At 43.2% G+C, this 14,965-nt stretch overlaps 2 protein-coding genes across 4 annotated transcripts; both read right to left on the reverse strand.

The window, feature by feature from the left end:
• Nucleotides 1-2,710: 2,710 nt before the first annotated feature.
• On the reverse strand, nt 2,711-8,567 carry hgh1 (HGH1 homolog (S. cerevisiae)). 3 transcript variants are annotated; one of them, XM_056437306.1, is made up of 10 exons: nt 8,457-8,567; nt 7,503-7,623; nt 6,933-7,071; nt 6,157-6,294; nt 5,916-6,067; nt 5,349-5,449; nt 4,347-4,445; nt 3,999-4,090; nt 3,800-3,922; nt 2,711-3,143 (listed from the first exon to the last, which is right to left on the reverse strand). In XM_056437306.1, exons 2-10 carry the CDS (start codon nt 7,610-7,612, stop codon nt 2,934-2,936), a joined length of 1,164 nt encoding a protein of 387 aa, XP_056293281.1. In that variant the 5' UTR covers nt 7,613-7,623; nt 8,457-8,567; the 3' UTR covers nt 2,711-2,933. The 3 variants fall into 3 exon arrangements, with proteins under 3 accessions (XP_056293281.1, XP_056293282.1, XP_056293283.1); XM_056437307.1 differs by having other exon boundaries at nt 2,994-3,143; nt 3,817-3,922; XM_056437308.1 differs by having other exon boundaries at nt 3,051-3,143; nt 3,783-3,922.
• A 1,188-nt stretch (nt 8,568-9,755) lies between these two features.
• On the reverse strand, nt 9,756-14,322 carry zgc:153675 (uncharacterized protein LOC768179 homolog). Its single transcript, XM_056438276.1, has 3 exons — nt 13,988-14,322; nt 12,089-12,176; nt 9,756-11,115 (listed from the first exon to the last, which is right to left on the reverse strand). The coding sequence occupies exons 1-3, from the start codon at nt 13,994-13,996 to the stop codon at nt 10,829-10,831; spliced, it is 384 nt and encodes a 127-aa protein (XP_056294251.1). The 5' UTR covers nt 13,997-14,322; the 3' UTR covers nt 9,756-10,828.
• Nucleotides 14,323-14,965: the final 643 nt, after the last annotated feature.

Consider the following 14,965-nt stretch of genomic DNA (forward strand, 5'->3'; position numbering starts at 1 on the left):
TACAACAACAATATTTTAACACAATGTGCTTGACATGTATAAAATACCTTTTATTTCCTTGCTTTTTTATTCTTTTTATTTGGCTTGTTTTCATTAATTAATTCTGTATCGATCTTCTTCAGAAGGACAACACACACATTTCATAAATCGGCATTTAATCTTCATGAAGGCAGACGTCTTTACACATAGTCTCTGAGGCCGACCGGCGTGAGTGTTTAATCTGTTTGCTGCTGCTCTACTGAACTGACAGCTTTTCTCACACACACATACACACAGACACACACACACACACACACAAAGAGGAACTCAATTCAACAAGGGAGAGAGGGGGTTGATATCCTTTCAGCAGCGTGGTGAATGTTTCACTGGACTGATAATCTGCTCTATGTACACACACACACACACACACACACACACACACACACACACACAGATTCCTCTGGCTGTGGGTGATCAGCAGGGCGATGGACTCAGGAGACTGGGGGACTCTTGTTGCATTGATATGAACATTGAAGTGAGTTATTCTGCATCGTTTTGTGGAGGACGTCACAAGAAATGAGGACTCGTTGGTGTTGAAGTCAGGTTTGTTGTCAAGGAACTTTTTGGCTTCTAAAAACAAACATTCACATGAGTCAGATTCATGTAAAGATTCATGCATCGAGATGAGATACGACGGTGTTCCTCCCAAGAAGAAGTAACATAAGAATCAATTGGTAATAAATAAATAAATAAAGGGAAAATCTGTCTGACATTTGAAGGATTGAAAAGCTTTGAGTGCGTAGCGACGCAAAATATCATAAAGTTTCAACATTTGCATGACATCTCACGGCTTAACACACATTTTGCATGTGCAAAGCTTTATTGCAAAGCAGGCATGTAACTCCAGACACTAGTGTAGGAACGTAGTAGGCCTATTACAGTAGTAGGCCTACTACAGTAAAAGTACTACAGTGGTACTACAGTAAAAGTACAACAGTAAAAGTACTACAGTAAATGTACTACAGTAGTAGCCTACTACAGTATGAGATCAAAGGGTGTCAGATGTACACAACACAACAACAGCACATCCGTTAAGCGTGTGGGACACGTCTCACACGTACTGTAGGCCGTGTGTGTGTGTGTGTGTGCGTGCGTGTGTGCGTGCGTGTTGAGGAAACACACTAGGAAGTGAAACAGGACACCTCCGTGTCTCATTGGCTGGCCGGGACACAAAGACCCGCCTTCGCCTCTTAAAGGGCCAGTGACGTCAGAGCCGATCCGCACACAGGCCTTCTTTTCTCTTCTTCACCCTCCAGTGAACCAAAAACCACCACGCAGCAGCAGCAGTGTGTCTGGTCTCAACATGCCCTCTGGAGGCTCTCCTTTAGACCCCCCCCTCCCCCAAAAAACCTCCAATAAGTTACGTGTTTTTATTTGAGGCCATTTCTCCGACGTGCACACTGTTCTCTCTTTCCACTCCACAAATAATGAAGACACAAAGAGAAGGAAGACTTCCCACCGAGCCGGTTATAACTTCAATGTTTCAGTGAGAGACGAGACGACGGACTTCCCTGCAACGAGTGTGACCTTGTGTGTGTGTGTGTGTATGTGTGCGTGTCGAGGTGGAACAACTCACAGAGACGCTGATAAAGAAACACCTGATAAAGCACACACAGACAGACAGACACACACACACACACACACAGCTTCTATACTCGTAAGGTCTATTCCTCATTGTTTATACAACTGAATAATTATTAAACAAGGTCAAGTAAAAAAAATCCTCACTTTTTAAAAATGTCCTCGTTACTCAAACTTTCCTAAACTGTTGTTTATTCCTGCAACTGGTAAAAAAATGTCAAAACTAAACTTTATTCTTTTAAATCCTCATTCACCAATTGTCCATCTTCAGCAATAAAAACAGTTGACTTTGCAAACAAAAAAAGGGTCTTTACTAAATTATAACACAAGGACAGAAGAACAAGACACACACACAGTGGAGTCGTAGTTCCTGGTTTTAACTTGAGTCTCACTGCAGTTATCGGTCTGTTCTCATGAAGCCGTTTCCAACAGAAATAATCTCAATTAATCAGAATTCACTCAAAAAATTACAAAAGCTAACGGAGATCTGAACAAACAAAATGTTTAAATGAATCGACTTTGATCTTTCTGAAGTCACACTGTCAGAAACAATAGTTGTTAAATGTCTGTCTTGTTTATTTTGCGTTTCCCGAGAGGAGATTCAGTTCCTGCTGGTTTCAGGTCAGCGTGGACTCTGTCGCCCCCTGCTGGCCAGCCCGCGTCACTGCAGCGGTCCTCGACGGGCCGACGTCAGACAGGACGAGGCTTCCAGCAGGAAAAGACAAACATGCATTTTTAAAATAAAGATTTTAACTCCTCTTTAAAGGAAATTATCAAAACAGAAGAAAAACAAATAAGTTATAACTTAAAAAAGACTAAATCGCAACAAAGCTCACACCAAACACTTGTTCAGCTTGTAATAAATGTGTCATTCATAATCTTTTAATAAAAATAAAAATAAGATCAGGAAACGCTGCGAATGAGTCAGTTGTTGGAATTCATCTGATGTCAGATGCATCTCTACATGTTCTCCTCCTTGTGGTATTGGACACAGGAGGAAACCACCACCAACAACAACAACAACAACAACAACCATGACCATCAGGAGATGAAGATGATGAACTTGATGATGAAGCACGGAGATTATCCCTCACGCTCAAAACTTTATTTCAGGCTTCAACAGCAAGACGACGCAGCAGCCCGCGAGACAGGAAACGCTCTTCTTTTCTCCCTCAGCAGTGATGTCACTTCCTGTGGCCCGACGTCAGCGCCTCGTCCCGTCGGAACGACAAACGACATCATGAACTGTCCGAGAGACACGGAGCCGTCCCTTAAAACGATGCAGCCGGTGAAGCCGGGCGTAGAAACGGGCTTCATCGTATCAGTCCACTCTCCTGTCCTTTATCCGTCTCCTCTGCATCACTCTTCTTCTTCCTCTCCTCCTCCTCCTCTTCCTGCATCATCTTCTCCAGCTCCTGCAGTTCTTTGACGTCCGCCTCCTTCAGCTTCACCTCCACGTCCTCAGGAATCTTCACCTCCATCAGGTTCTCCATCCCCTGCTCCGGCTCGTCTCCGATCAGCACCTGGAGACAGAGTGCCACTTTATTAGGCACACCGAGTCAAAGCCACCACGAGGCTCTTTCCGGAGGAGGAGGTTCCTCTCCGGGTTCCTCTGCTCACCACACACAGACAGACTCCTTTTTTTTGGGATGTTTTTTCGCTTCATATTTTAACAAACTTATTCCACTCGAACAAATGCCGTCAAATAATTTGGGGACTTTGGCGGTCCCTGTGGACCGAAGTGGAAGTGTTTTTTTCCGAGCGACCTTCAGAAAACCTCCTTTTCCAGCAGCAGGGTCCGACAGTCCGACCCGCTCAGCCCTGGTTCTGGTTCTCCTGCCCCATGACAGAAGGTCTATTGTTGTGCTTTTCGTTCCCGATTCACGGCGTCATCAGACGGAAAAGTCCAATAATCTGTTCTGCCTGATTTTAAGGTTAAAAGCCGGCCGTGGGAGGTCTTCGTTAATAAATTCATAAAACGGATTAATTCTTCTGTTAATTGTGTTTGCATTTAATTAAATGTTAGATTGCATTTGTATCCATGTTTGTCCAAAATGAAAGTTTTTTTCTTTATTTCACCCTGCTGGACGTTTGCGTGAAATCGTCGTAATTATCATATGAATGATCGAGTCATGGTAAAACAAAGTGTTTGGTGAGGTCACCGCCGAGTCTCTCGTACGTGGACCAGCTTCTCACAGGCGGCCGAGACCTGGACGTCCTTCTCCCAGCCGTGGAACTCTCTCATGATGGGATAAACCTTCTTGTGGGTCAGCGTGTCGCGGCCGGCCCGGGTCGCCGTCAGCTGCAAGAGACCGAGAGTTCGGCATGAAAAACACCAGCGTGTGTGTGTGTGTGTGTGTTCTATGGATGCGTCGTACCAGTAGAAGAGTTTCCAGCAGCATCTTCCTGATGTCGGGGTCGTCTTCTCTCTTCTTGTCCTCGGGGAGGTACTGCAGGTCCACAGGTAGACCTGAACACACACACATGCGCTCACTAAACACGCCCTTCACATTCACATTGGTTTTAAAGTCTCAGGTAGTAGCTGTGTGAGTTCTCTACAGCGTGTGTGTTCATGGTGATGAAGGAAGAGGCTCTGCTAACGAGACGACGCCCGGCTCTTTTCGGGGTATTTCTAAATAAATATCGAGAATATCTCCAGAGGATTCATCTGAAATCCGACGTGCAGAAATGACCCGAAAGAGTCGACTCATTCGAAAGAAACGCACCGTCGTTCTCTTCCTCCGTCAGCTCCTCCGGCCCGGCCAGCGGCAGCAGCAGGAAGGGCAGCACGTCCACGGCGTCGCTTAGCAACCACTCGTGATGGGCTGCACAGAGGGATCAGAGGTCTGGAGGTAATGTTGGGACTCGTGGACCAATGAGGAGGACAACACCACGACGCTGCGGGCGGAGACTCTCTCAGTTGGTTCTTCGGTGTAATTCGTATTATTTTAGGATTCAGCAAAAGGCTTTAATTAATAGGATTTCAGAAAAGAGGACGAAATGATGTGTAGCATTTTTTTTCTTGACCACTTAAACAGTTCATATGGAAATTAAGTATTAGGAACAATTTACCAACCTAGTTATGAATCTAGTTATTATGTACAGGTTTCATACACATTTTGACCAATGGATTTCCAGGACTTTTTAAACCAAATGTTTTGTGAAATCTCGGTTGTATACATGATAGTGGATTATCCCTGAGCTACTGTTGCTATGGACAATTAACTTTTCACTCGCAGCGCAAAAAAAATAAAATTGCCTGCTTATATTTTAAGCTTCTTTCTTTTAAAAACATATTATTTTTTTCAAACAGCGTAAATGAACATGTGAATACAACAAATTTCCATGACTTTTCCAAAACTTTTGTGATTACATTTTTTTCACGGACTTTTCCAGGCCTGAAAATAACCACATGAAAATTCCATGACTTTTCCAAGGTTTTCCATGACCGTGAGAACCCCGTGTGTATCGAGCGTCCCCGTCTGTTCAAACTAATAAAAAAGGGCAAAAAAATAAATAAATTCGTCAAATTAAATTAAATTTGGACAAACGTAGTCGACGCCTCTACGGACTACAGACACCGGCAGAACTGAAGTCTTAAAGAGACACAGACGCGTTGACACATTCTCAACGACCGACAGGAATGCTTCGTATCTTAAGGCGTCTCCAGCTTCTCAGATGCGTTCACTAGGTTTTCCAGTCGGTGAACGAGGCCTCGCGAGTCTCACCGTGGTCAAAGCAACAGTTGCGCAGCGTCCCCACGACGCCTCCTCTCCTCACCGCCGACGCCCTGTACTGTGTGAAGGGAAACAGCCTCTGGATTACACACCTGCAAAAAAAAAAGAAGACGTAAATGTCTAGATTTTTGTGACAACTGTGAATTTTTGAGTCGTAGATGTTAAGAAAGACCCCATATCCAAATATTACTATCGATTTAAACTCATACACCGGGAATAAAGCAGCACGTGATGCGTTCAGGCACATCATTCAGTGTGGGTCAACGAATAACCCCTGCAGTTACAGATATACAAATGTGAAGATAAAGAATAGAAGACTTAAAGGAGAAAATATGCTTTGCTTATATTTGAGAGTTGTTTAAAAGAAAAAACTGAGCTCTAATTAGTTTATATTTGCTCAAGCTTGTGAAATAATTAATCTTCTCTTTCTTAAATTCATACTGGTGCTGTATAGATAAGAAAATGTTTTTAAAAAAATCGCAAAAAAATCATTTAAAAAAAGATCCCCAAACTGTCCGACGCAGATCTCCCAACCCCAGTTACTGCGTCATCGCTCACCTCTCCTTGTCCATCATGTAGCTCCTGGCCTCGGGCAGCTGCGTCAGGTTGGACAGCAGTGGACTCAGATAGTGGAGCGTCGCCTTCTTGTTGTAGCCCTCTGTGCAGAAGATGTCCACCAGCTGAGCCACACCCACCTCCTCCTGGAGGACCTGAGCGGGCGAGGAAAACATGCAGGAATCAGCCGGGAGGAGCGCTTGTTTTCCCGATGACCCGAGAGGCGGCGAGCACCGGGACCCACCTTGAACACCGTCTTGCAGGTCTTGACGAGGCGGGATAGGTTGGACAGGATGGTGCAGATCTGATCAGAGAACGGGTACTCTGGGTCCAGGAGCCTCTTCGACAACACCGGAAGAACTTTGACATCAGACACCAAAACCTGGATGGGACAGTCGAGCTAATGATTCATCCCGAACCGCAACAATTGAAACTAGAACGGGCACTCTTTAGAGCGCATACCTTCGCATATCACAAGATTGGGCATTGAATTATGAACATTTTGGCATTAGTTGCATGCCAATTTTTGGGGGGCGGCTGTAGTTTAGTGGGGTAAGGGGGTCGTCCTGCAACCCCAAGGTTGTCGGTTCGATCCCGGCTCTCCCCATTAGTAGCAAGTCGAAGTGTCCTTGAGCAAGGCACTGAACCCCCAGTTGCTTCCCGGGCGCATCACTGCAGCCCACTGCTCCTTAATAACTAAGGATGGGTTAAATGCAGAGAACTAATTTCCCCTTGGGGATTAATAAAGTATATATCTTATCTTATCTTATCAATTGGATAGAAATTGACCGCGCGATGGTAAAAAGAAGATTTTGACCTTTTCATGACTTTGACCTTGACCTTTGACCCGATCGATCCCAAAATCTAATCAAATGGTCCCCGGATAATAACCAATCATCCCACCAACTTTCATGCGATTCGGTTTAATACGTTTTGATTTATGCGAATAACACAGCGATCAAAACATTACCTTCCTCGTTTTCAATGCAAAGGTAATAAGATGCGATTCTGACTGCTCACCTGGTGCAGGGTCTCGTCGGCCGACAGGTTGATGAGGACGTGGTAACAGTCCTTCACGATGGCGATGGAGGGGTCGGACGTCAGAGCAAACAGAGCGACCAGTAAGTCGGGTTTAGAGCGGAGGAAGCGGCAGCCGTCCCTGACAACAAACACACAGACTTCAGAAGTCACAGACATGAAACGGTTTATTATGCATAGTCAGCGTATTTTGTGCTTTAAATGAAATCTGTGTTTACAATGCTGCAATTTAAGACCCGACAATCTGATGATAATGTGGGGAATAGAGGCGATGTTGAGGTTTATAGCTTGGTTTATTTATCGGATGTTGGCATATGATGAATTGACTAACCAGTGCATATCTATATCTCACCGTCGGGGCGTGAGCAGAAATAAGAGAGATGACTCGGGCTGGGCGATATGGAGAAAATAAAATATGATATTTGTTGACCGAAAAAACCTCGATACTGCGTTTAGTTATTGGTGCTTTTCACACAAAATATTTCCACAATGATATTTTTATTTATTGATAATGATCAGTAATGTGAATATAATGACATCACCGTCACGTACCTGTGTCCAGACAGGCCCAGGATGTACCCCGTGGTGTGACCTTTGACATCAGGTCGCGTGTCGGGGCTCAAGAAGCCGAGCAGCTCCTCGGCCTCAGTGTCACTCAGCATCTTCTCAGAGTCTGGTGAACAGCATCAAAACACAAGCACGTTCAGCCGGGACAACAGTCCTAAACTACGGATAGATATTTACACATACACTGTATATGCGGAGTGGTGAAAGGAAACATTGTTTTTAAAAATACATACATGTTTTAATTGTTGCTGACTGTCATAATATATGCATCTGTTTTTTAATCACAACATAAAAATGTCTTAATAATATGAACAAAAAGAAGACATCGTGAATTACACAATTAGTGGATAAGTGGATTTGTTGTGTTTTTTTACTGTTGGGAAGGTTATGTTTTGATCGCCGTGTATTTATTTATTTATTTGTATATATGTTACTCGCATAACTCAAAAAATATTAAACCGAATCGCATGAAATTTGGTGGGATGATTGGTTATTATCCGGGGACCATTTGATTAGATTTTGGGATCGATCGGGTCAAAGGTCAAGGTCATGAAAAGGTCAACATCTTCTTTTTACCATAGCGCAGTCAATTTCTATCCAATTGGCATGCAACTAATGCCAAAATGTTCATAATTCAATGCCCAATCTTGTGCTATGCGAAGGTATGCGCTCTACCGAGTGCCCGTTGTCGTTTTGTTTTGATACGGCAGACATTGTGATATTATAGCTTACAATATAGTCTCGTATCCGTCTTAAAGTCATTATTATTTGGCCTGACCTCACGTACAGGCTGTTTACTTTAGTCAATACGTGTGTTGCCATGTTGAATAAATCATTTAATTAAGATGAAAATGAGTCAACGTTTTCACGAAAGTAATATTTGACAGTCATTTATGTCTTTTTTCCCCCCAAAACACCACCTGGTATTAAACATCTTACCTTTAATGAGCTATAAAACTTCTCCACTTTTCATATCGCGGTTTCACAGCTTTAATATTTCTCTCCTAACATTAAAAAACACGCGTACGGGATACATGTGGAGCCCGCAGAGAAAACACCGCCGACTTCCGGGTTTTCTTCTTCGTCGGCTCCCTTTTTCCAGCACGTTAAACGGCGCTGAGTGGACGTCATCGCCCCCTAGCGGCCGCGCGTGGCGGCCTCCGGTTCGACACAGCTGGAACTCGTTGACGCTGGATAACGTCCCAAAACGGACTGGAGGACATTTTGTACCGTCTGAATGAGACTAAAACAAACAATGATCCTACATTCATGTTATTACCTTTTCTTTTATTTACCTATACATATTGTAAACTCTTGTATAATTATTTACTTATTTTATATTTATAGTTTATACCCTAATGTCATATTTATGGACTTTATGAACAGTTTTTTTTCGTGTGATTTTATTTGTATACATATTCACTGTAATATGACAATACATATTTGGACTTGGTACCAATGATATTATATATTTACAGTTTAAACCAGTAATCACCACTAGTCATCTCTCCCGTTCTCTAAAGACCGAATCCCACCCAAAATAATTTATTTTAACAGAAGCTCAGTAGAATGAAACCTGGAAGATGAACACAAACATGCAGCTTCTTTTGGTCAGTATACTTCTTTCACCTGCTTTTTAAAAAAAAATGAATTTACACCATTAATAGAGTTAATCACTGATAAAATAACTTCAGTCACACTTCATGTTGCTCACAGAATGTGGTGCAATGCCAGCTGCAGCTTTATCATCACCGCACAGACTTGAGATATTAATCTTCTTATCTGACACACAACTTAAAGATGCACATTTTCAAAGTACTTCTTCAAAATAAGGCGACGGTGACACACAGTGAATTATTTATCAAACTCTTCCTCCTTTTCTGATTGACAGCTGGCGACAGTAACCTGTCAAATTGCTAAATGTACTGAATTTAATTCACTATAATAATAACGACATGTTATTTTAACTTTAAGGGAGCCACATTGTGCATTTGTGAGAAACGCTGCATTTAAACGCGCATTTTACAAGAAAACTCGTACTTTCCAGGAGTCTCCGTCACACACGATGACACACAAAGACAAACTGTCCAGATATGAAATAAGCTTCTACACATGGACGTAAACAACGCTGGATTAAAAATGAAGTATAAATAAATTGCTTTAAGAGAAATTCCATCCGTTTGTTCGACGTCACATAACGACCGTTTGATAACAAGAAAACTTCACACGGCACATCCGTAAACTTCAAAACTACTTTATTGATATATATTGGGAAAACAAAAACACAAACAAGACATTCACATAGTTTAGGCCCATAAGCAACGGCTCCCATTCACGGCAAATGTTGCATTGAAATGCTGATATTGCATATAAAACGTTCACGAACGTCGCCTTTCGAGCATAAAAAAAAAAAAAGGAGGTACAGCTCAACCTTCACAGAATCGAGCAGCTCGGACAACACTGGGAACTTTTCCTCTCAAACAACCGTCGATGAATCAAACGCTGCAGAATGTTTCTTTAAATCTTTTTTTTGGAAAACAAAAAGTAAAATTTTTAAACGGTCCAGCGGCAGCGTTTTTATATACGTAATGAGAACTAAACATGTCAACAATAATATAACTTTGGAAGAAAAGAAAAATACCTGAGCCCAGTATTTGTGATTGTGTCTCACAGAGAGTTCAGAGAAGTGCTCCTACGAGGCTGCTGGGTGGAAAGAGAAGAAGAGGCGAGAAGAAGAGGAGAAGAGAAGAAGAGAAGAAGGCCCCAGGGCTCATCCAAAGGTTTAAAGAAGGTCAGTAGACTGAAGAATGTTTGTATTTTTCCTTAAAACCCCTATTCTTGTTTGTCGCACACATTTCAATACCGTTGGAAAACAAAAAAAACAGCATTTTAAACTCTGGAACATGTCACTAAACACGCATTAAAGACTGAAGAAGAAGAAGAAGAAAGCGGAGCGCCTCAGTCTGGATTGTAAACAGATAAAAATATTCATCCCGGTTCATATGACCTACCCGGAGCCCGGATGTTCACTTCCAGACGTGTGAATCCCGCCCCGGCAGCCGGACGACGAACTTATCGTGAAGCGTTTCTGGTGATTCTCGGTTGCCGCGGTAACGGAGTATTGTGGCGAACGTAGTGTGTTTGTATCAAAAGTCTGGATCTCCCGATTGGCGACGAGACCCGAGGATAGGCGTCAGAAGGCACTGTAGAGTTTGATTGGCAGACGAGAGGTCAGCTGGCAGCCTCTCCTGGTTGGTCCATCATCATCATCATCTTCGTCATCGTGGTCGTCGTCGTCGTGGTCGTCCTCTTTACTCAGCCTTGTCTTTCCTCTTGGCCGTGAACGGGACTTTGCTGATGACCGTCGAGCCCACCGAGGAGACGCCTCCGGCCACGGCGGCCACGCCGCCCTTCACGAGCCCCACGCCCATCATGGGCACCGTGGTCACGGCCGACTTGGTGATGGCCAGGCTCTTGCCGCCCACCCAGACCACGCCGCCCACCGCCGCGCCCACCACTCCCTTGGTGACGTTGAAGAGGCCGCCGGTCACCCGCCAGATAATGCCGGGGGCGGCCACCACGTGGTCCTTCCCGGAGTCTGAGAACACATTTTTAAACAACAGACGTGAAGCGTCAATAGAACAAATATACACGACCATTCAAAAGTTTGGAGTCACTCAGAAATGTCCTTATTTTTCAAAGCAGTTTTTTTTCAATGTAGATAACATTAAATGAATCATAAATACTCTTTCTACATAGTTAATGTGTAAGTGACTATTCTCTAGTGTTTATTGAAGTCTCTACAGAGGTGTGTAGAGGCCCATCTCCAGTGTTATAATGGTACATTGTGTTATCGCTTTAGAAGACTAGAGGAGGGGTAGAAAACCCGTGAAAACCCTTTTATGTGAGCGCAGCTGAAAACAGTTATGCTGGTGAGAGAAACTATAAAACTGGCCTTCCTTTGAGCCACAAGAAGAACTACATTAATATTTACAATAAAAATCATTTTTTCTAACCTTGTCAATGACTATTTTCTATTCATTCAATAAATAAAAGTGTGAGTTGTCATGGAAGACACCAAATTGTCTGGGTGACCCAAAACTTTTAAACGGTGGTGTACAAAAAAATAAATAAAATATATTCACAGACAACAACGTCGCTTCAAAGACCGAGTAAATAAAAACCACGCCGTTTAGTTCCAGTACATTCTGAAAGCTCCTCTGATAATTGTGTTGATTCTGGCGACCCCTGTGGCCGAAGGTGGTATTGCACAGCACGCTGACACTTGTTGTGGGTGTGATAACATCTCCACATTTCACCTGGAGGGCAAACCGCCACCGAAAACAGAATCCTGCCAACAACAGCCGTGTTTACTGTCGGCGGCAGGAGACCGGAGCATCTCGGAGACGCGAATAGCAGCTCTTACACAAACAGACCAACTCCCCTGGCTGAATCAACACTTTCAGAAATAGCAGCCAGCGACACACACACGCGAGAGCGGGTTGCACCATGTTCCCCCGGAGGATCGTCTCAGCGACTAGCAGCACCCTCGGGGCGCTCGCCACGCTTACCCTCTGCGGGCTCGGCGTCGACGGGCTCGGCCTCGTCCGGGGCCATGCTGGTGCCGGGCTGCGGCTCCACGACCACGCTGTTCACGTTCTGGGAAACACGGGAAAGAAAAGCGGCGTTTATTCAGAGAGAACACACATCACTCTGCCTTCAACACACACTCAATGCTGAAAATAGGGAAGTCCAGCTTTAAATATCGTCTTTAATATCTTCTTTGAACAGATAGCGCCTTATTTCAACACCCGACTTTTGTAAATAATATACACTTTTATTAATCCCCAAGGGGAAATTGTAATGTAAGCCTGCATTTCATTAATTTAGACATAATGATGTCATCAGAGTTCTCAGCTTAAACTCTCATTCCTAATAAAGCCTCGCTTACAAACTGGAGCCGTGTGGAGTTTAGGAGACGTTGTGTGATTATTGGCAGGAAGGGTCTCATGAAAGATGCTGTCCAGATGCATTATGGGAAATGTAGGATCCAGTGTTTATATCCCTACCCCCTTCCAAAAAGTATGAAAAGGCAATCTGTACCCGGATAAATCCCCCCACCAAAAAAAATCTATGTCAACATTTAAATGCTCCTCTTTCTACAGTCGTCTGGTCGTCTTGGAGACAGAGAGTTTCCCCCGATGATGCAACATTGTGAACAAATAAAAAAAGAGGACATCTAGTTAATGCTAGGCTACATAAAGGAGCTAATGGCTCCATTGAGTTACATTACGCAGAAAAGCTCCATTCAGTAAAAAATTGGAAAATGAAAACATTCACAGTGATATGCAAATGTAAATGTAAAATGTGTTTCTTGGTGAAAAGCTTGCGGCAGTAATGTTAATAAAATGTATTTTGTAGTTTCGTGGAATCGAATCGAGAATAATTCTCACTGTTATTTGTATCGACAGCTAATCTGAAACTAGAGAATCGTATTCGCGCCACACGTTTACCAAAAAACACGCGGAGGCCTCCGTGACACGACAATTTATTGGAGGTCACGTCACCACTGAAGGTTCAAGTCCCACACAAACGCATCACACTAGTCATTAAAGTACAACCCTCAGAGTCGCCACTGTATTTAAACATGTAATCATCTGGAGTTACTTATTACACCGTCAAGATGACGTTGAAATAAGTGGCCTCTGACATATTTATTTCTATGAAACGATATTAAAATAAAACAATATCCCCTTTTGAAGACACTCGGGGATGGAATAGAGATACAATGTGGCCTTTTGTCTCGTTTGATAAAAGTAGAAGAAATATATATTTATAGAGGAGCAGTGGATCCACCTGGCGGGCCTCTGTAGGCCGGTGGTCGTCACCTTCATGACCTTTATCGCCCCTTCATACGAAGCCTCACTACAGGTGATAAAACTGCAACACAGCGATGGTGCTTTGATGATAACATGACTCGTAGAGGCTTGTAACCAATGTGCACTTCACACGCTTAAAAAACACAGACTATAACCTAGAATATGAACCCCCCCTTTTCATTCTTCTTGAAAAGAAGAAGAAACGGGGCCCAGATCCCCAAAGGGTTCCAACTGTGAACGTTATGAGAGCCTGGGAATCAAACCGTATGCGAAAAGAAAGGAAAAGGGGGTGTTTTTAATATCAAATAGCCGGATCAGAGGTTGAGTAACATTGGCAGGAAGCTGTGACGCCTCGCTTAAAGGCTGCAGGACAGAAAGCCTCTCTTCTCTCACAGGCCACGTTTCACTGGAGAAGGGGATCCGCCGACTCACATTTACTCAAAAAAACACACTCAAGTTCCACATCATCGCTCGTGGAGCTTGCAGATGAAGAGCTGGTCACAGCCCGGCTGGGTTCACTTGGTAAACACACACGCACACACACATTCGCTCGTGTTCAAACATGCATACGGATGCTGGTTTAGTTCTTACCTTCACCATTGTTCCCAGAGCTTCTGCCACACGCACACACCTGGCAGGGAAACTTGAGACAGCTTCTGCTTCAGCCTGCGAACCAAACTCTGCCCTCAAATCGCTGTTCTCCGACCTGCTGCTCCGACTACCAATGCCGCCTTCGTCTTCGTCTTCGTCTTCGTCTTCGACTCCTTGTTCTTCTTCGTGGGTTCGCTGTTACCGCATTAAAAAAAGTGAACTAAACTCCGAACGGATCCGCTGCTTCCTAACTTCTCCTCGCTCGCAGTCGGTTACAGGCTGAGCTACGCAGCTCTCTTTTCACCCTGCTGGTTCTGCCGACGTGGCGCCTTCAATAGTCACGCACTCGAATACACACACACGCACTTACACACAGTCAACGCACGGGACTTCCGGTTCCAGTCCTTCAGATTAAAGGTCGTCTCGGTGACGAGGTGTTAAATGGGTTCGTGGTGGAGGAAGCGTTCAGTTGTTGCTTTTATCGTTTCGGTTTTTACCAAGTAAAGTGCTTTTGAGTACCTTTTAAAGCGTGATAAAAAATAAAATGTATTATAATTATTATTATTATCATCATTATTAATAATAATATTAATCAAAGTACTGATAAATCAAATTCATGAATTGAAAATGCAATTTAAAGGGTTAGTTCACACCTCAAATGAAATAATAAATAAATAAAATAGTATAATTATAAGTAATAATTATAAGTAATAATAATACAAATACAATTATATAATTATAAATAATTTTTAAAAATAGGATAATAAAAATGGCTTCCTTGTCAGTGCTTTTTATTAATTTAGATTATTATTATTATTTTTTAAGTGAGAGTTGTTTTGGAAATACCAGCCGTAAACGTGCCTGCCTTCTCTCCAATGTAATTTTACTTTATATAACACTCTGAATGTGCTACTCAAAACACCCCCCAAAAAGCATTTGTTAAACTCAAGTAACACCAATGTTTATTTCCAGAAGTCA

Source organism: Pseudoliparis swirei, chromosome 18 (assembly GCF_029220125.1).
Source record: "Pseudoliparis swirei isolate HS2019 ecotype Mariana Trench chromosome 18, NWPU_hadal_v1, whole genome shotgun sequence".
NCBI classification, from domain to species: Eukaryota; Metazoa; Chordata; class Actinopteri; order Perciformes; family Liparidae; genus Pseudoliparis; species Pseudoliparis swirei.